We start from the raw sequence: 21,606 nt of genomic DNA, 5'->3' as shown, positions 1-21,606 counted from the left end.
CTTAATTATAGCTTTAAATATATGTCTATACTATTAGTAAAAACAAATATTTTACAGTTTTTCTAAATTGAGTCTAAAACAAAAAATTAATTTTTTTATTGTATAAATATTTAAATAAATATAATTTTATTTAAATTTCCAACATTATTAACTAGTAATAAAATTAGTAATTAATTTTCAATTAATTAATATTTAATTTATCATTTAATACTAGCCCTTTAATTATGTTACATTTAACCAAATTGTTATTTTAATTTCAAAAATAAGATACATTTGTTTATTTTTGCAAACTTTAGATCTTTATAGATAAATAATTAATTTAATAATTAGTTATATATTTATATATTTAAATTAATATATCTAATAAAATTATACTATCACAACCGCATAAACTTATTAATATTTAAAAAAGTAATATATTTAATACTTTTTTAAATATTTATTTTTTACATTTTTTAGATTATATTTATAAAAAAAAGTTATTTTATTTTAATATTTAATTAGTTATTTTTTAATATTTTCTTGTAATTACATATAATTAATTAATTATACTTAGTTATAATTATAATTAGTTAATTACTATTTTACTAATTTATATAATTTAATTATACTTTTTAAATAATATAAACTTTATAATAATATAATAAAATTTATAATTTTTATGTAAACTATTTAGGTTTAAAATAATATAATCATTAAATTATTTTCAATTATTTTACATGCATGTTAAGTAAAATATAATTAATATATTAATTAATCTAACCCGGCTTATTACAAATTGTAATTTCACAATAAATTTTTTTAATAGTAATATAATTAAAAAATATAATATTGTTATAGGTACTCAGTGCCATTTCAAAGCTAAGATTTTTGATTCAAAGAGAATTTAACACAAGGCTGTTTTATTTTTATTTAAATAATTATATTTTCAAACCAAGGTTTGTTTAATACTAACATGTATTACTACTAACTTTGATTTAATTTATAATATATTATTTTGTTTGTTTTTAACTTTTCTCAGATAATATTCAATCTTAAAATACATTGAAATGTTATACAGAAAAGTGAATAGTAAGCACCTACTTTTTAGCAAAGTTTTATGTTATTTTTACTTAGTATTTCACTGTTAAAATAATGTATTGAAATATTATACAGAAAAGTGAATGGTTTACGCCCAGTTTAGAATAGGGATTAAAGCTGACTCAATACGGCCTAATTATTTCTCACGTACACTTTAGTATAAATAGAGGTGTCTTTTAGACACCAAAATCAGTTCTCCACTTGGAGTCATACCGTGTGTATTACTTTAAAGTGTTTCAATAAAAGTATTTGCATATTACTTTGTGTGTGTTTACTTTCTCGACGCGGACCAACCGTTGGACATCACAAGGGACGCCTTTTGATAACTCCATAACCACGCGGACGTTAAACAACTATTACGTAAGTAAATATTTTTATTATGAGAACTCCGGACTCCGTATCCGTAAACGGACGACTCTTAGGATACCTTAGTATAACCGTTATTGAGTAATCTTTATTAAGTAAACCATAATTTATAACCTTATGTCCTGTAACCCTTGACGGGACTGTGTCCCTTGACGGGCCTGCGACTCGACGGGACTGTGTCCCTTGACGGGTCTGTAACCCTTGACGGGTCTGAAACCCTTGACGGGTCTGTAATCCTTGACGGGTCTGAAACCCTTGACGGGTCTGAAACCCTTGACGAGTCTGAAACCCTTGACGGGTGCCAGACCCTAGATGGGTGCCAGACCCTGGATGGGTGCCAGACCCTAGATGGGTACCAGACCCTGGATGGGTGCCAGACCCTAGATGGGTGCCAGACCCTAGATGGGTGCCAGACCCTAGATGGTTGCCAGACCCTAGATGGGTGCCAGACCCTGGTTGGGTGCCAGACCCAGGATGGGTACCAGAACCAGGATGGGTACCAGACCTCAGATGGGTGCCTGTCCCAGGATGGGTCCATGATCCCAGATGGGTGCCTTGCCCATAATAAACATTTAACGAGTCTGTAATACTGTACGTGTAGCTCTTAGCATTACTTAAAAGATAGAAAAATAGAATACTCAGAGTTAACATAGGAAAGCCGCTCGTTCCTTAGCCACGTATTACTATAGGTTATCACTACAAGAGTCAAAACCGTAAGGTAAGTGGTGTATTGTCGAGTGTTTGGTTTACATAAGTAAGGTTAGACAAGATTAGATACCCGTAATATACCCACTTCCCCTACATTTGGTGTGCAGCTTCCGGGATTAAATGAATCTATTTTGATCGGCGCTTAGTCTAAGATAAACAGCTTTAGACGTAGCCAAACTATATAAATATATTATTGATTATGAATTAAATTTTTATAATTGCAAGTTTATTTACATGAGTTAATAAACATGAAGTCAATAAACTTGTTACAGCGTAGGAAACGAAAAATCTTTAAAAGATATCGGCATAACAATGTACGACATAAATACAGCGAAAACTACTATTTAAATTATCAATATTTTAAAACACGTTTGACAAGTTTCCTACAAGTACACTACATGTCTCGGGATTCACAGACTCGGTTTAAAAGATTAAGAATAAGATATACTTTACCAAAGTGTAGACCATATAATATACCTGACTTTGGAAAAAGTAAACTACCGGCGGTGAACCAAAAAACTAAACTTCGCAGTGTGGTAGTCATACCACCATCAAATAAATACTTATTAGCAGACGTAAGTCGAATAGAATATAATAGACTCATGCTGTCTACTGATATGACACTCGCCATCACACAATTTATTTGTGAAGTCAGAAAAAATTCTAATCAGCAATATCTGGGAAACCGAAAAGATTGTCTTTGTCAAAATAATAAAAAATAATTTAATAATAAATTTATGTTTAATAATTGATTATTTAAGACTCAAATAATTATTTGAGATAAAAATAATCAACGTATCAAATATTATAAAACGTTAATTATTTTTAAACACAACTTACTTGATAATACAAAATATCTTGTTAAAAAATATTTAATTAAATAAATAATTTTAAAATAAATTTTATTCAAAAAGTTACACGCAAATTAAATTGATAATAATGAAAATTAGTTATGTCGTAGCCATCTAACAAATACCCAATGAATAACAAACAGGATTGAAAAACTTCAATGTCTTCCAATTGAGAAAAGTAAAGACGCCTAATAGTTAATACATTAGTACATACTCGTATAAGTCTCTGTAATGTGTAAGGTAAATAGCGTCTACGTCTTGCTCTTTGTATTGGATCAAAAACATAAACAACTGAGAGATAAGATACTTTAATTAATTTAAAGCATTTCAATTATAATCATAAATTAAAAATAAAACCGTTATTTTTAATAATTAACAACAATGGGTCAATTCCAGTTGTAGTATCAGTGTTTATCAATAGGTTTATGATTCCTGAATTACGCGATATTAAATTTATTTGAGTAGTTGCTTGTATGAAATTTGAGAAATAGTAATACTGGTCCATGTTTCCAAATGTGTTTCCAACAATATTGTTTAAAAAATCCAAACCGTTTGAAATATTTCGAAAAGTGTGAACCAATAAATTAGTTGTAATAGTATAGTCGGGATTTGTTGGTACAATCTCTAAAAAATTTCTCCACAGACATACAAGGTTATGACGGGATGATATAACTCTACGTCTCCCATTACTATAAAATGATCGTCTAATAATCTTGATCAGTATCAATAATTAAAATTAAATTTATAATTACCTTAGAGGTCCGGTATATGAGAAGTAAATTCGTAATTCTTCAAATTCTGAAAACATACGGTTTATAATATTTACTGTAGTGTTGTCTTCAATGTCGGACACATCATCCAATAAACTCACTATCTCTGGGTTTACTGAGATATTGATGTTACTGTTCTCGAGTACTGATATACCCGAGACACGAACAACTGGCCAGTCTGGGCTATACAATTAATTAGTATTAATATACAAAATTGATACATTTGATTATACCTTTGAAAACAGTCGGAGAAACTATCCATTGTATACGTTTATAACTTTGTAACTCGTATATATATACTAATTTAAAGATGTCCTTAACATAATTTTTAATAGTGTTACACCTTAAGTAGGAAAAAATTTATTAGCAAATATTTAATAAAAAATAAATAAAAACATTTAAATAAATAGAGAGGTTAACCTAAAAGCTACAGTAAAAATGATAGCACATTCAAAGTTAGTTAACATACTTTTGTGTAAAGTTTGTGACGAGTTATGTTGCCCACCATTATATCAGTGTCGCAATGGGCACATTACATGTAACAATTGTTTGCCGAAATTGCATAATAATAATTGTCCTGTCTGTCGCGAAAGTTTGGATACCAAATCGCGAAATTTGGCATTAGAAAATGTACTCGAAGATCATAGATTTCCTTGTACTTATGCTGATCAAGGGTGTAGTGCTTTATTGTCTATTGAAAAAAAATTAATACATGAAAACAGCTGTACTTACACAACAATTAATTGCCCGCTTGTTGGAGATAATTGTCAATTTAATGGTGATCTTAACACCGCGATTCTACACATAAATGATGCACATGGCTTCTTGCCGACTCATCATAGCTCATACCTTAAATATGAAGTCACAGAATTGTTCAACGATGACAAAAATATGTGGCCCATTATAATTGAAGTATACAACACCAAATTTTTGCTAAATGTACACAAATTTATTTACAGCAATACTGTATTATATGCTGTATATGTTAAATGTTTACATCATTGGGAGACTACTAAAAAATATAAAGTTATGCTCTGTATAAATAACCTAATTTTAAATAAAGGTTTTGCATATAAATGTAAAGTAAATAATGTCAATGATAATATCGATAGTATTATGAAAAACAGCAACTGTTTTATATTTTTGAGAGATTGGATTGCTAGTTATGTAAAAAATAATAATTTAGTTATTGAAGTAAAGTTAGACCCTATATAATAACTTGTGTTTCTGTAATACTGTATTATAATGTTGTAAAAAAGTTTTATATAATAAACTGGTTTATACAAGTATGTAAAAAGTAATAAAAATAATTTTTTGCAAAAATTATTGTATGAAATTGAATAACTATAAAATAAAATATTTTTCATGTATAAATAGAGTTTCGAATAAATATCTGCATGTTTCAATTAAAAAAAATATTGTTATTATATTTTTAATATTTAACAAATATATATTTTAATTGTTGAAATAATATTAAAAATAATAATTAAAATAAATTTTTATACATATTAGATAAAGCAAAACTAATTTAAATTTACTATAATACTTGTGTATAGCTTAAGGCTATTCAAGGTTATAGCACTTTTCATAACAAAATTTTTAAAGCAATGAGTTGTATTAAACCTTGAGTTAACAAAACCTAAATGAAAACTTGTTATAATGACTTGTCTTACAAAAAATATACAAAAATTATTTTTTGATTTTTTCTTTTGCAAACATATATTTTCCCTTTGAATATATGTTTTATTTTCTTAATAAATACAACAAATAAAATGTTTATTTAATGAATTTTACTGTTCAAAATTTATGGCATTATTTGTAATAAATTTAAAAATTAAAAAGAAATGCTAATAATTTGGATAAGCATTTGAATACATAACCTGTTGTATAGTTATTATTGTTGTGTATGCATTACACAATATATTTTTACTAAAATATTTTTATGCAAAAAATAACATTAATTAGGTCGATGTTCTGTTAAACCTGAATACTACAAAACATATACATGTCACGTCAAAAATAATTTTTAAGATAAACTTATTAAATAGTTAATCGAATTCTAAATGTAAATGTCTGGCAAATGTTTTTTGAAAATCTTGAAATTTTGATTTGAGATTCGGTTAAATATTAAAAATTAACTATAATTGATTACACTAAAAAATATCCTATGTCATCGGGAACATGTTCAAAATGGCGGCCGAAATTAGTTTTAAAATTTAAACAAGTTAATTTTGGGATTTTATATAGTTGTAACATTAATCTGCGAATGCTAGGTTTGTTTGGATAGGCAATAGTGATGTTACCTTTCCGGTACATTGAATAGTATAGATTGCCGATGGTGGCAATAGTGATGTTACCTTTCCGGTACATTGAATAGTATAGATCGCCGATGGTGGCAATAGTGATGTTACCTTTCCGGTACATTGAATAGTATAGATCGCCGATGGTGGCAATAGTGATGTTACCTTTCCGGTACATTGAATAGTATAGATCGCCGATGGTGGCAATAGTGATGTTACCTTTCCGGTACATTGAATAGTATAGATCGCCGATGGTGGCAATAGTGATGTTACCTTTCCGGTACATTGAATAGTATAGATCGCCGATGGTGGCAATAGTGATGTTACCTTTCCGGTACATTGAATAGTATAGATCGCCGATAGTGGCAATAGTGATGTTACCGTTCCGATACATTGAATAGTATAGATCGCCGATGGTGGCAATACAGTGATGTGATTAAATGTTGCATCGAGAGATATATATATCGAAAGTTAATGTGTAAATTAAGTTAAAATCATGATCTATTGTGCGACATCGAATTGCACAAAAGAAAGAACTATAGGGTCGACTAGATAAAATTAAGCTTAAATATAATCATGAATATATGTATTAACTATTATTATATAAGTATAATAATAATTTAACGTAAATTACAGTATTGTTTAATTTGTACATTATCGTTAATTGGCCAATTAAAATGTATAATTGTGCATAATTACAATCTATCTGTAAAAACTAGAATATCATTTTGCCCAAATAAACATGGCTGAAAAATCATTTGCTGAAAAATTTCATCAAACTGAGCCATCTCATCTTTACGACGATTTGGAAACTATTAGCTATGACAATCGTGAGGTTTCGGCATTACAAAACATCGGAGACAATGAAAAGAATGAAACTCAAAATGCAAGAATAAACGTTAAGCCTAACATGCCTATGTTACAGCCAAAGCCTTATGATGGTAAAACTAATCCTGTTATTTGGTTGAATCACTACGAAATAATTGCGGATGCAAATCTATGGGATTCTGATTTAAAATTGAGAAGAGTCATTGGTTGTCTCGACGGCGCCGCCAGAATTTGGTATCAAAACCAAATTCTTATGAAAACAGTTACTGATTGGGAAAATTTCAAATTACTTTTGAAAGAGAATTTCTCTAACAAACTGAACGAATTATTTTTTACTAAAACAATGTTTGATTTAACTCAATCAAAAGATTTTAATGAATACTTTGAAGAAAAATTCGGATTGATAAAATTGACTAAACCCAATACCAGTGATAATGACATGATTGCATACATGTTAGAAGGAATGGAGGGTGATTTAAAAAATGAAGTAATGGATAAATTAATTACAAATCCCTGTTCAACTATTGATGAATTCAAAAATCTTTTAAAACGTATTTGTGACGTTAAACGATATCAACAAATGAATAAGAAGAAAGATCAAGATAATTACACTAAAATTGACATAAAACAAGTAGACAACAACGTGGAAACATATGTAATAAAGCAATCAAAAGACATTCAAAGAATTTTCGACAATTTGAAAGATATAAGAAGATTAATTTTAAAAGGTTTTAATAGATTCAATGGCGAAGAAAGCGGTACTGGAGTAGAATGGGATGCTATAAAATGCTTTAAGTGCGGTCAATACGGACACATTGCTAGACAATGTAAAGGAAATAAGGATTGACTACACTTTATTACAACTCATAGTCAAATAGGTGAAGAGGGTTATCAAATGGATTGAATAGAATTTAATAACTATACTAATGATACAGACAGCAATTAAAATTTAATATAATGCATGGTTAATTTGTAGTCTATAGATTTATGATATATAATGCATGAAATTTTGAAATTTATAATTAGTTTATAAAAATTAGTTGTAAACTATTGTGTACATGAGTGATAGTTATGAACCATACGTAATATCTTAATTACGCATCTGAGGACAGATGCAGACTTGAAGGGGCGGAAGTGTTATAGGTACTCAGTGCCATTTCAAAGCTAAGATTTTTGATTCAAAGAGAATTTAACACAAGGCTGTTTTATTTTTATTTAAATAATTATATTTTCAAACCAAGGTTTGTTTAATACTAACATGTATTACTACTAACTTTGATTTAATTTATAATATATTATTTTGTTTGTTTTTAACTTTTCTCAGATAATATTCAATCTTAAAATACATTGAAATGTTATACAGAAAAGTGAATAGTAAGCACCTACTTTTTAGCAAAGTTTTATGTTATTTTTACTTAGTATTTCACTGTTAAAATAATGTATTGAAATATTATACAGAAAAGTGAATGGTTTACGCCCAGTTTAGAATAGGGATTAAAGCTGACTCAATACGGCCTAATTATTTCTCACGTACACTTTAGTATAAATAGAGGTGTCTTTTAGACACCAAAATCAGTTCTCCACTTGGAGTCATACCGTGTGTATTACTTTAAAGTGTTTCAATAAAAGTATTTGCATATTACTTTGTGTGTGTTTACTTTCTCGACGCGGACCAACCGTTGGACATCACAAGGGACGCCTTTTGATAACTCCATAACCACGCGGACGTTAAACAACTATTACGTAAGTAAATATTTTTATTATGAGAACTCCGGACTCCGTATCCGTAAACGGACGACTCTTAGGATACCTTAGTATAACCGTTATTGAGTAATCTTTATTAAGTAAACCATAATTTATAACCTTATGTCCTGTAACCCTTGACGGGACTGTGTCCCTTGACGGGCCTGCGACTCGACGGGACTGTGTCCCTTGACGGGTCTGTAACCCTTGACGGGTCTGAAACCCTTGACGGGTCTGTAATCCTTGACGGGTCTGAAACCCTTGACGGGTCTGAAACCCTTGACGAGTCTGAAACCCTTGACGGGTGCCAGACCCTAGATGGGTGCCAGACCCTGGATGGGTGCCAGACCCTAGATGGGTACCAGACCCTGGATGGGTGCCAGACCCTAGATGGGTGCCAGACCCTAGATGGGTGCCAGACCCTAGATGGTTGCCAGACCCTAGATGGGTGCCAGACCCTGGTTGGGTGCCAGACCCAGGATGGGTACCAGAACCAGGATGGGTACCAGACCTCAGATGGGTGCCTGTCCCAGGATGGGTCCATGATCCCAGATGGGTGCCTTGCCCATAATAAACATTTAACGAGTCTGTAATACTGTACGTGTAGCTCTTAGCATTACTTAAAAGATAGAAAAATAGAATACTCAGAGTTAACATAGGAAAGCCGCTCGTTCCTTAGCCACGTATTACTATAGGTTATCACTACAAGAGTCAAAACCGTAAGGTAAGTGGTGTATTGTCGAGTGTTTGGTTTACATAAGTAAGGTTAGACAAGATTAGATACCCGTAATATACCCACTTCCCCTACAATATCAATAATTATAGTTATATTAATTTTCTAAAATTTATCATAATAATAATTTAGACAATTTAAAAAAAAATAAAATACTGTATATTAATCTATATTAATATTAATTGTTATTTCAATTTCTTATTACAAATTTTTTAAATAGTTATAGCTTAAATAATCTATAATATAATAAATAATTTTTATTAAATTTCAATTATTTAATTACTTTTACGATTAAATAATCATTTATCTTTATTAGAAATTATATAAAAGTTTATTTATAATAATTAATAATAAATAAACTATTATTTTTATATGTATATATTTCTACAAACTGTAAATTATTAGTTAATTAATTTTAATAGAGATATTTATAAACAATATAATATTAATTGATATTAGACAAAAATATAATTTTTATTTATTTAAAAAAATTTAAAACAAATAACTTAAAAAATTATAAAAATTTAGTATTATTTTAAAAATTTTATTTTTTTATTATACTAAGTAACTATAATTTTTTTTAATATTAACAAAACTAATATTTAAATTTATTACAAATATTATTAAATTGTTATAAAATATTGTTTATATTTTATTAGCTAACTGTAAAATAATTTCAATATTATATTATTTAGTTTAAAGAAAATAAAATATTTATAGTTTTTAGTTTTCAATATATTTGTATACTGCTTTTTAATTCAAAATTAATTAAAATAAAATTTTATAACAAATAATAATAATAATAAGTTAATATATTATTTATTTATTATAAATGATAATAATTATAACAAACTTTAAGTAAACATTAATATTAAATTTTATTACATTATTTTTTTTCTAAAATAAGTTTAATGTAATTAAAACATAATTATTTTTAACAAATATTTTTTTTTTACTTATTTATTATTTTAAAAATTAATATTATACTTTTAATAAGATTGTATTATTATTGTAATCTGTGATATGTTTATAAATATCGATTATTAATTTTTTATATAAAAATGAAACATAGAGTAAGATAAAACACAAATTAATTTAATTGAAGTAAATTATTTTTTTAATAAATACGAATTAATTAATTAATTAAAAAAACTTGAACAATATATAAAATTTAAAAACAAATTTATAAGTATATTTAGATATAGTTTTTATATACTTTCAATTTTTATTCACAATTATAAATACACTATTATTTAGTAATTTTAAAATAATTTATTACTATTTATAAGTCTATTACAGTATTATATATAAATTTTTACTAATTTTATAATATTGAAACGTTATTTAGTATATGTATAAAAATTATTTAAATTTTAATTATTAAAAAACTTAATTTACTAAATTTAAATATTTATTGCTCTTATTAATAAATTTTTAAAAAATATTTTATAAAAAAAACCTAATATGCTTAATTATTATTATTCAAAATTTAATAAAAATTTAATTAAAACAGTTGTGTTGAAATTTTATTTTTAATTTTATAAATATATACTAAAATTGATTAAATATTTATTTTAAGGAAAAAAACATAAATATATTATTTTGTCAAATATATAAACAATCATTATATTCATAATTATCAATACATTTTTAAAAAAGTAATCTAAAAAACAAAATTAATATATCAGTAGTTATGTTAACTTACTTTTATTTAAATTATTAATTTAATTTAATAATGGTATAAACAATGTATTTTTTATGGAAAACTGTAAATTATTAATAAAATTGCTTTTTAATATTATTTATATAAATTAATAAATTTTCAAACAATAGACAATAGATTCCATGAGAAATTTTAAATTTTTAATATATTTAATTAATTAATTAATCAAAATTATTTTGAATTATTAATTTAAGAAAAACATCAATAATTACTTGTTATTAATTAAAAAATTGTTTAGTAAATTATAATTTTTGTTTTATAAAATTATATAAAATTTAAATTCTATTCATAGTTTTAATATATATGATAAAAATGTTATTATTTAAAAAAAATAAAATTATCTATCCAATTAATTAATTAAAATTTCTAACAAAAACAAATTATTTATTTATTTTTAGATATAATATTTAAATATTTTTTATTACTGAAAATTATTATGTATTACTTGTGGTTCACTATTGGTATTAATTTATTTTCAAAATAAACTTGGTTATTTAGTCTTGATTTAAATAATTATGTATTTTTTACAAGTTTTAAACTATTAATTTATTACTTTTTTACACACTATAGTATTAAATAAAATTAAATATTAATTACTTTAAATTAACATTTTATTATTTAATCTATATTTACTAAACTAATATTTAAGACAAATTTGTTAGCATTTGATTTATGTATAATAATTGTAAATTTGATTTAAATAGTTAATTAAATTAATTACAAAATTTAATTAAATTTCCAATTAAATTAATTTTATTTATATGAATCTAATCAATAAAATTTATATATATTTAATTAAAATTTAATAAAAAATTATAATTATTATATAGACAACTAAATTTTCTAAAAAAAAATACAATTAACTAATTAATTAATACAAAAAATCATTAATAAATTTCAAAAAAAAAAATAATAATAAAATATTAGATATAATTTATTTTTAAGATATCACTAAATTTTCAATCATTTTGACAGCAATTTCTAGTCTATCGGATTCAATCAATCGCCGGGATATCCGATTCAAACGTTCCTTTAGTTGACTATCGCTAAGCAATATATCCAATGCATCCCTGAGCTCGCCATCGGTATAGTTGTGTGCATCCAATTGTAAACCGTAACCCATTTCCTGTAGACGTTGGCCGTTATCAAACTGATCCAAATACAGCGGTAGGGCTAACAATGGCCGTCCGTATACCAGTGCTTCGCATAGACTATTGTTGCCGGCATTAGTCACCAGTAGATCCACATGAGGTAGTAGTTGTCGTTGAGGTAGAAACGGTTGGCCATACATGTTGTTTGCCGGCAACTGATAACTATCGCCATTATAGCCTTTAGCCACTATATACCTGTTCAAAACATAACAACAAAAATGTATATCAAACTAGGTATATACACCCAGGGTTGCGATAGGGGAGGGTAGGGGGTAAGGCCATATTACCCCCCTGAAATTTTTAGTTTTTTACCCCCTGGCCTAGTCAAAAAGTTAGGCGACCCCTACCAATTTAGTGGGTATTTATTGGGAATTTATTGGTAATTTAGTGTGAATTTATTGGGAATTTAGTGTGAATTTATTGGGAATTTAGTGTGAATTTAGTATGAATTTATTGGGAATTTATTGGGAATTTATTGGGAATTTATTGGGAATTTATTGGGAATTTATTGGGAATTTATTGGGAATTTATTGGGAATTTATTGGGAATTTATTGGGAATTTATTGGGAATTTACTCTAATTTGGCAAAAATTGTTGTTTAAAAATGCAATAAAAATTGTTCAACAACCCTCCCCCCTAATACCCCGCCGAGATCAAAAATATTTCGCAACCCTGATATATACGGTATAATACGGTATGACTTATCACACACACACATACCTACCTGTGCTCTGTTTTGGCTAATATACCGATTAGTTTATCCATAAATTGCCGATCGCCTGAACAATAGGATCCCATCGATACTAGTATTAGTTTTTTGCCCCGACTTTCATCAATAAACTGTTTCAATGGTTCGCCAATTATCGATGTCTTACCATCACTAGACTGGTCATACTTTGGTGACCACATTGTATCGATACGATAGATTAGTTTACGTATATTTTTTTGTTGTCCATCACTACTATTGTTGGCAATAGGATAGTCCAGTTCCTCCGGATAGTAGCATAGGTTTAAATAGGGTGATAGAGGTATATAACGATTATCCGGATTAGCGGGATATCCGCGCAATAGATAACCCAATTTGTAGAGTAATGTCAACACTATTAGATAACTACGATATAATAATCCAAATATTGTTGATTTTAATGTAGGCGGCGTACTATTGGACAAACCTATATAGTTATATAATAGTAATATTACACTAATTAGAGTTAATAATAATACTAATAGTTTTGAATTAAATTATTTTTTTTTGTGATTAATATATAAAATTATACTATTTATAATAACATATATTAACACACATACATGTACAGTATATACTGTATACAAAAATACACATACAGTACACACACACACATACATACAATCATCTAAGCACACACACACACATACAAACAATCACATAAACACACACACACACACACACACACACACACACACACACACACACAGATACATACATACACATATAAACAATCACATAAACACACACATACATACACACATATACACTTATATCCCTACCCCCCCCACACACACATAGACATACACATACCTAAAAAAGGTGTCGGTATGTCGGTATCATCATAAACGCTTAACGGATTGCCGCTAACCTGCCAGACCCAGGGTATACCCGAATAAACTATTGAGGGAAAGGTATGCAAGTCGTCCATCAAAATCAAATCGGGTCGTTGTCTTTGGATAATACGGTGAAGTTTAATATCCTTATTAAACCAACTGTACACTAGTGTAGCAAAAATTTTCAATAGTGTCAACTGTCGGGTTGTTAGCAATAGATTACGGGTAAACCACCAAATGGTTTTCGGTTTAGTCACCTCTAAACCGCCGGACAGTTCCGATTCGTAACCATTTAGCCGATAGTGGCCATCAATCAGCCGATTGTCAATGATTTCCGTATCGAAACCGTGATTGTGTTGTCCATCGGTTGTGTTGTTGTTGGTGTTGTTGTTGGCCACCAACTCCCGGTGCGAGCTATCAATAGCGTAGCAAATGCGATGACCTCTCTGGCGTAGTACCTGAGCCAGACATAGGGTGGCCCTAACATGTCCGGCCAGCTCCTGGGGTACAATCAATATTTTTAATGATTTTTTTGACATTATTTTCAAAATATATATTTAAAAAAAAAATCAAAAAAAAAATAAATAAAATAATTGTTTTGTTTATCAGTTCAATGCTATAGAAAAAATAAATAACAAAAAAATAATACTATTATTATTATTAGTATTAATTTTTTTTTTATAACAAACATATATAAAAAAAATTATATTATATTATAAATAATATTTAATTTATTGTTAATTAGTACAGTACAGTATAATAGTTTAAATTATAATTTCCGTTTTTTTAAAAACAAATTAAATAATAATAATTTTGTTATAATATTTCCTGATAAAAACAATAAAATATTACACTATATATGATTTTTTAAAAAAAATAAATAATTAAAATGATTTTTATATTTATTTAATTACATATTTGTTTCAGTATTATTTATAGTTTAGTTATTTTATCAGTAATTTATTTCAAATATTATTATTAATTTCCTATTCATAGATTGTTATCAATTATTGTAATTAATTTGTTAAATTTAAGTGAATAGATATTATCTCTAAAAAATTAATATAATAAAAAATAATTTTTTAAATAATATTTATAAATTATAAATAATAATAATAGAGATTTATAAATTATAGTTAATATGAGACTCAATTATGTTAATTAATAATTTTTATTTTTAAAACTATTTATTTTATTTTAAACCATTAAAAGTTATGTATGATATGGTATACTAATACTGTAAGTATTAGTAATACAGTAAAAGTTTATTACTATTTTTGTATTAATATTTTTTGATAATTAAGATAAGTCTAAATTTCAATTATATTTTTTTTTGTTGATAATAACAGCAATTTTAGACAGTTTTTTTTAATAAAAAAAATGTTAAAAATGTACTAAAAATGTACTAAAAATACTAATAATTAAAATTGTAATTTTTTTTAAATATGTGTTAAAAACTACTTCAAAAAAACAGGATTTAAAAAATAAAATAAAAACAATAATTATATTATTGATTAAATAAAAACATGTGTTATTTGTCTATAAATTATACATTATTTTTTTTAAAAAAAGTAAGTGCACTGTTAGTTAATAAACTTTTTTAAAACATAGATTAGATAATAATAATAATAATAATACTAATATTAATTTTTTGAAAAAATGTTTAAATGTACTTATTTTAAACAATAAAATAGATATATGTTATCTAAAATATTTATTTTTTTCAATTTGTTTTTAATTATCAATATATATATATATATATTAAATAGATATACTTAAAGTTCAAGTTTATATATTATTAAAAGTTAGATATAAATTCAAGTTTATAATAATATTATTAAAGCATTAAACTTTTAATTATTATTATTATTATTATTATTATTTGGGGGAAAAAATCAAATATAATTTTTTCAAACAAAAAAAATAAAAATTATTAATTAAACAATGAATTTATTATTATTGCTATTATTTATAAAACAATTAATATTTATATTAATAATTAGTTTATTTTCATCGACGACATCAATAAAATGTTGTGATATATCGGTCAGTGATCTAAAAGTTGAATATCTGGTCAATCCGTTAGCAGTGGACATACCCGGGCCGCGTCTACAATGGCTACTCCAGGCCATTGACCATCGGAAACATAATTTATGGCAATCGGCTTATCAGATACTGGTTGCTACCGATACGGAAACTTTATTACAGAAAAATACGGGTAATCTATGGGACAGTGGAAAAGTCGTAAGCAATCAATCAAATCATATTGAATATAAGGGACGACCACTTAGTGCCGGTCAGTTAGCCTACTGGATGGTTAAGGTATGGGATCAGGACTCCCGAGAGTCTAACTACAGTACAATTGCCTATTGGGGTAACGGTTTGGGTAGCGGTAGTGGTGGTGGTGGTAGTCAATGGTCCGGTCAATGGATTTCGGCACCCAATGGTCTACAACAGGAGGCGCTCAAACAGTTGGCAGATATCGATAAAAAAGTAAGTATTTATGAAAAAAATATATAATTTTTAACTAATAAAAATTGATCAGGGTGATCACACAATAAAATAAAAAATAATTATAATTATTAAAAAAATAAATTAGCATACATTACTATATATTTTTTTTAAATAGTAATTTATTTAAACAATATTGGGTTATTAATAAAATACGTTTAACTAAATAAATAACGTCAACATATATCTAAATAATTAATTTCTAAAATAGGTTATACTGTATTTCACACATAGATTTACAATTTTTTAAAATTATTTTTTCTCTCTTAAAAAATTGTACAAGGTTATTACAATATAAAAAAAATCATAATTATAATCATTAAAAATAGCATACATTACTATTTTATTTATTTATTTATTATTTAGACAATATTGGGTTATTAATAAATTACGTTTAATTAAATAAATAACGTCAACATATATCTAAATAATTAATTTCTAAAATAGGTTATACTGTATTTCACACATAGATTTACAATTTTTTAAAATTATTTTTTCTCTCTTAAAAAATTGTACAAGGTTATTACAATATAAAAAAAATCATAATTATAATCATTAAAAATAGCATACATTACTATTTTATTTATTTATTTATTATTTAGACAATATTGGGTTATTAATAAATTACGTTTAATTAAATAAATTACGTCAACATATATCTAAATAATTAATTTCTAAAAATAGGTTATACTGTATTTCATATATATATTTATAATTTTTTTTTAATTTTTAAATTATTTTTTTAAATAATCTAGGTAGTACAAGATCACCAAGGTTTACTACCGATGCTCTATATGCGTAAACAGTTTAGTTTGGGACAGTCAGTATCATCATCATCATTGTCGTCAAGGGGTAGTCGTAAAGTCAAACGCGCTATACTGTACGCTACAGCACAGGGAGTCTATAAAGTTTGGATTAACAATAAACTGGTAGCCGATCATCAGCTAAGTCCCGGTTGGACTGACTATTTGAAAACCTATAACTATCAGTCCTATGATGTAACTGAGCTGCTGCTGACCAATGCCAGTACTACTACTGATAATACTATAGGTGTCCTATTGGGCACCGGCTGGTACAGTGGCTATATTGGATTGCAAAAAAATTACGCCCACTATGGCCGACAACAATCGTTTTGGACGGAACTACATGTCCAGTATGACAGTGGGGACAGGGAGGATGAAATTATTATCAAATCAGATCAATCATGGAAAGTAGGTACCGGTTCTCTGATGTACTCGGATATGCTTCACGGACAGCTGTACTATGAGCACCTGGAGCCAAAAAATTGGCGATCAACTGGGTTTGATGATAGCAAATGGCCCGAAGTAGTTGCCCGGCCAGTAGACGATAGTAAACATTTAGCACTGTTAGCCGATCCGGGTGTACCCATCAGGGTAATTGAGGAACTGATACCAGTAGCTAAATGGCAGTCAAGTCCCGGTGTTTGGGTATTTGATTTTGGCCAAAATGCGGCCGGTTGGATACAATTAAGGAGACCTACCGGTGCTGCACGGGTACAGATCAGACACGCCGAAGCTTTGAATCCAAACGGATCCATATATACCTTAAATTTGCGATCAGTTTTGGCTACCGATACCTATGTATTCACAGGTATGGGTCTGTATGTAATGAGTATGTATGTGTATGTGTATGTGTATGTGTATGTGTATGTGTATGTGTATGTGTATGTGTATGTGTATGTGTATGTGTATGTGTATGTGTATGTGTATGTGTATGTGTATGTGTATGTGTATGTGTGTGTATGTGTATGTATATGTGTATGTGTATGTATATGTATATGTGTATGTGTATGTGTATGTTTATCTACCGTTTCTTTTATATTCACCCAAACATATACTAACTAATACTTTAAATACCTTTTTTAGATACAACCGATGCCGAGGAGGAGGACACAGACACAGTTGAACCGCACTTTACATTTCACGGCTACCGATATGTTGAACTGGTCGGCTATCCGGACGGCGAACCCAAACTAACTGATCTCAAGTTTCGGGTCATACACTCGGATACACCGATGCTGTCCAAACTGGTCACATCCGACCAGCTGGTCAACCAATTGATTAGTAACATCAAGTGGGGACAGCGCAGTAATTTCCTGTCCGTCCCGACCGACTGTCCACAACGCGATGAACGTATGGGTTGGATGGGCGACGCAGAGATATTTGCCCCGACGGCCAGCTATATGGCCGACGTATCGGCTTTCTATACAAAATGGTTACGCGATGTACGCGATGGCCAGTCCCCCGAAGGCGGCTTTTCCGATGTAGCACCGCGTATGGTCGACCCCTATGACGGAGCACCGGCATGGGGTGATGCCGGTGTAATACTACCCTATACTATGTTGACGATGTTTGGCGACCATCGTATAGTCGACCTCCAGTGGCCGTCAATGGAAAAATGGTTTCAATATATTGCGGCCGAAAATCCCGATCACTTGTGGACCAAACGTGTCAACAATAATTACGGCGATTGGCTACAGGTTAACGCCCGGACACCCAAAGAGGTTATGAATACAGCCTACTATGGTTACGATGCACTGTTGATGTCCAGGATGGCCTCCGTTACGGTCAACCGTACCGCTGATGTCCTAAAATATCGTCAATTACACCAATCGATTGCCCAGGCATTCAATCGCGAGTTTGTCAACCAAACGGATGGCCGTATTGCTGGCGATACGCAAACCGGTTATCTGTTGGCACTGGCCTTCGAATTGCTACCCGAACGGCTACGACCGTTGGCCGTCAATCATTTAGTCGATAATATACGGGCGCATGACTGGCATCTGACCACCGGTTTTATCGGTTAGTTGTGTTAATGTTGTTAAACTGTGTTAATAAAAAACGGTATGTTATATATGCATAGGTGTAGGCTATCTGTGTCCGACATTGTCCGAGTTTGGCCGCCACGACGTAGCCCTGCGGCTGCTCCTACAGGACACCTACCCGTCCTGGGGCTACAGTATCCGTAACAATGCCACTACAATATGGGAACGTTGGGACGGTTGGACCCGAGATAAGGGTTTCCAGGATCCGGGTATGAATTCATTCAATCACTATTCGCTGGGATCGGTAGGTCGATGGCTGTGGCAATCGTTAGCTGGTATCGACAATAATGACAGTAATGGTTTGGTCACCGGCGGTGGTTTTAAGGACATACTCATAGACCCGAAACCGGGTGCCAACCTATACAATCTGACAGCTAATTATCAGTCAATTAATGGCCAAATTGATAGCTCCTGGATCTCCAATGGCACACACATTAAGTTTACTGTAATTATAATATACAGTATAATAATAATTAGGAACGATTCACATATTACGTTTGCAATTTTTTTGCAAGAAATCTAGACCCCCTCTCCATCCCCTATGCTCGCAATTATTCGCATATAGTCATTTTTTAAAAAAAATTACGTTCGCATATCCCTAAGCGCAATCCCCCCCCTTCCCCCACCACTAAGAAATAAAATATTATCTAAATCTAAATAAACCCCTCCCCCTCGTACGTAAAAGTTTGCTTTGGCAACCTTCCCCCATCCCCTTAAGTGCGAACGTAATATGTGAAACACCCCTTTATTATTATTATTTCGTTTTTAATATTACTATAACTATATTACTATAAAAATAAATATTGTATTTAATTATTTTTTTTTAATTATTATTATTATTATTAGACAACAATACCGGTTAATACTCGGGCGACAATAGACGTGACATTTATTAGGAATGAAACGATTCACAGGAATGTCGGGTCGGGTAGGTATGAGTTCATGGGTCAGCTCAACAAACAGTACGATCGGATAATCAATAAATTAATATTTTAATTAAAAAAAAATTGCTGAATTAAATACTTGAATAATTTCTAAATAATTTAATTAAATAGTAGTAATAAATAATAATTTAAAATATAAAATAATTTAATTACTATTAAAATAATTTAATTACTATTAAAATAATTTAATTACTATTAAAATAATTTTTTTAAAAATTATTTTTGCTTTTGTTAACTAAATGTTTACACCAAATGATTATTAATTGATATTTTATTTTTTATATTTATGTACAAAACATTTGATGTGATTTTTTATTTGTGATTTGATGTACAAATGTTTTTAAGACATAATAATTGACATTACATTTAAATACATTTCTAAAAGTAATTTTCCCCATTATATTGAATATAGTAGCAAAATATTTATAAATGATAATTAGTATCTATAAAAATAATATAAAAATATGTTATGAATAATAAAAACTAAAATTAGTAATAATTAGGAAAAATATTTATAATTATTAATAATTAGAAAAATATTTATAATAATTAGTATCTATGAAAAATACAAATTATGTTATGAATAATAAATACTATTAATTTTAAATTAATTTAAATAAAAACCATAATAATATTTTTTTATTTTAATTATTTTTATGTAACAATTTAAAATGTTAAAAAATGAGATATAGCTTATAATAATATTTGTGTATTAAAAGATATATATATATTAAAAAAAATATTTATAAAAATCTAGTTAATAGTTAAATGTTTTTATTTAAAAGGAAATGGATATACCTTTTCATATAAAATGATTTTTCATTAATCCTTAAACTTGTTTACAGTATATAACAGTTTAAAATATTTTTTATTTGTGTTTCAATTTAATCAAATTAATAACTATACAAACTGTATATTAACTATATATTAATTATTTGTATGATTATTTTTAATTGATAAATAAAATACATTTAGTATCAATAATATGATAAAATCTATATTAACTGTAGTTAAAGTAATTAATAAATTATAAAATTTACTGTAAATTATAATTATTATTTATTTAGTATGTTTTATTAGTATAGTTATTAATTAGTTAGTATTAATAACTTATTATTATTATAGACAACAATATCGGGTAAAACTCGGATAACAATTGACGTAACATTTATCCAGTAATGTCGGGTCGGGTATAGGTATGAGTTCACGGGTCAGCTCAACAAACAGTGCGATAGTATGTTATCAATGAACTGATATTTAAAAAAAAATAATTGAATAATAATTGTTTAATTAAAATTGATATTAAAAAATCATAATATAATTAATACATATAATTAATATAAGTATAGATAAAATTTATTTTTCAAATTTTTTTTTACAAAATTTGAATTAAATACAATAATAATAATAATTGTAATTATTTTATAAAATTTATTTTAATATCATATAGTATAATAAGTATTAACTATAGA

General features: G+C 27.9%; 2 protein-coding genes across 2 annotated transcripts; one reads left to right on the top strand and one right to left on the bottom strand.

Moving 5' to 3' along the window:
* Window positions 1-7,997: 7,997 nt before the first annotated feature.
* On the bottom strand, window positions 7,998-14,305 carry LOC128953170 (uncharacterized). The gene is made up of 5 exons (XM_054298644.1): window positions 13,812-14,305; window positions 12,978-13,425; window positions 12,055-12,448; window positions 8,767-8,960; window positions 7,998-8,067 (listed from the first exon to the last, which is right to left on the bottom strand). The coding sequence occupies exons 1-5, from the start codon at window positions 13,927-13,929 to the stop codon at window positions 7,998-8,000; spliced, it is 1,224 nt and encodes a 407-aa protein (XP_054154619.1). The 5' UTR covers window positions 13,930-14,305.
* A 14-nt stretch (window positions 14,306-14,319) lies between these two features.
* LOC128953168 (alpha-L-rhamnosidase-like) lies at window positions 14,320-20,186 on the top strand. Its single transcript, XM_054298643.1, has 6 exons — window positions 14,320-14,339; window positions 15,838-16,327; window positions 17,101-17,956; window positions 18,232-19,167; window positions 19,229-19,635; window positions 20,037-20,186. Exons 1-6 carry the CDS (start codon window positions 14,320-14,322, stop codon window positions 20,184-20,186), a joined length of 2,859 nt encoding a protein of 952 aa, XP_054154618.1.
* The last annotated feature ends 1,420 nt before the right edge of the window (window positions 20,187-21,606 follow it).

This window comes from Oppia nitens, unplaced genomic scaffold, assembly GCF_028296485.1.
Source record: "Oppia nitens isolate AA-2021 unplaced genomic scaffold, nextdenovo-longstitch-racon4-pilon3 scaffold20_pilon_pilon_pilon, whole genome shotgun sequence".
NCBI classification, from domain to species: Eukaryota; Metazoa; Arthropoda; class Arachnida; order Sarcoptiformes; family Oppiidae; genus Oppia; species Oppia nitens.
Note: the sequence above shows the minus strand (reverse complement) of the source record. Positions and strands in the feature narration are given on the sequence as shown.

What these genes read in the sequence shown, in the direction of transcription:
- LOC128953170 (XM_054298644.1), bottom strand. Translation starts at nt 13,929, where the DNA reads ATGGACGACTTGCATACCTTTCCCTCAATAGTTTATTCGGGTATACCC. An exon ending in TTAGCCAAAACAGAGCACAG is followed by an intron (nt 12,449 to 12,977) that starts GTAGGTATGTGT and finishes TGTTTTGAACAG; the next exon opens with GTATATAGTGGCTAAAGGCT. An exon ending in TCAAAATGATTGAAAATTTA is followed by an intron (nt 8,961 to 12,054) that starts GTGATATCTTAA and finishes GCACCCATCTAG; the next exon opens with GGTCTGGCACCCGTCAAGGG.
- LOC128953168 (XM_054298643.1), top strand. Translation starts at nt 14,320, where the DNA reads ATGTCCGGCCAGCTCCTGGG. An exon ending in ATGTCCGGCCAGCTCCTGGG is followed by an intron (nt 14,340 to 15,837) that starts GTACAATCAATA and finishes ATTAATAATTAG; the next exon opens with TTTATTTTCATCGACGACAT. An exon ending in CGATACCTATGTATTCACAG is followed by an intron (nt 17,957 to 18,231) that starts GTATGGGTCTGT and finishes TACCTTTTTTAG; the next exon opens with ATACAACCGATGCCGAGGAG.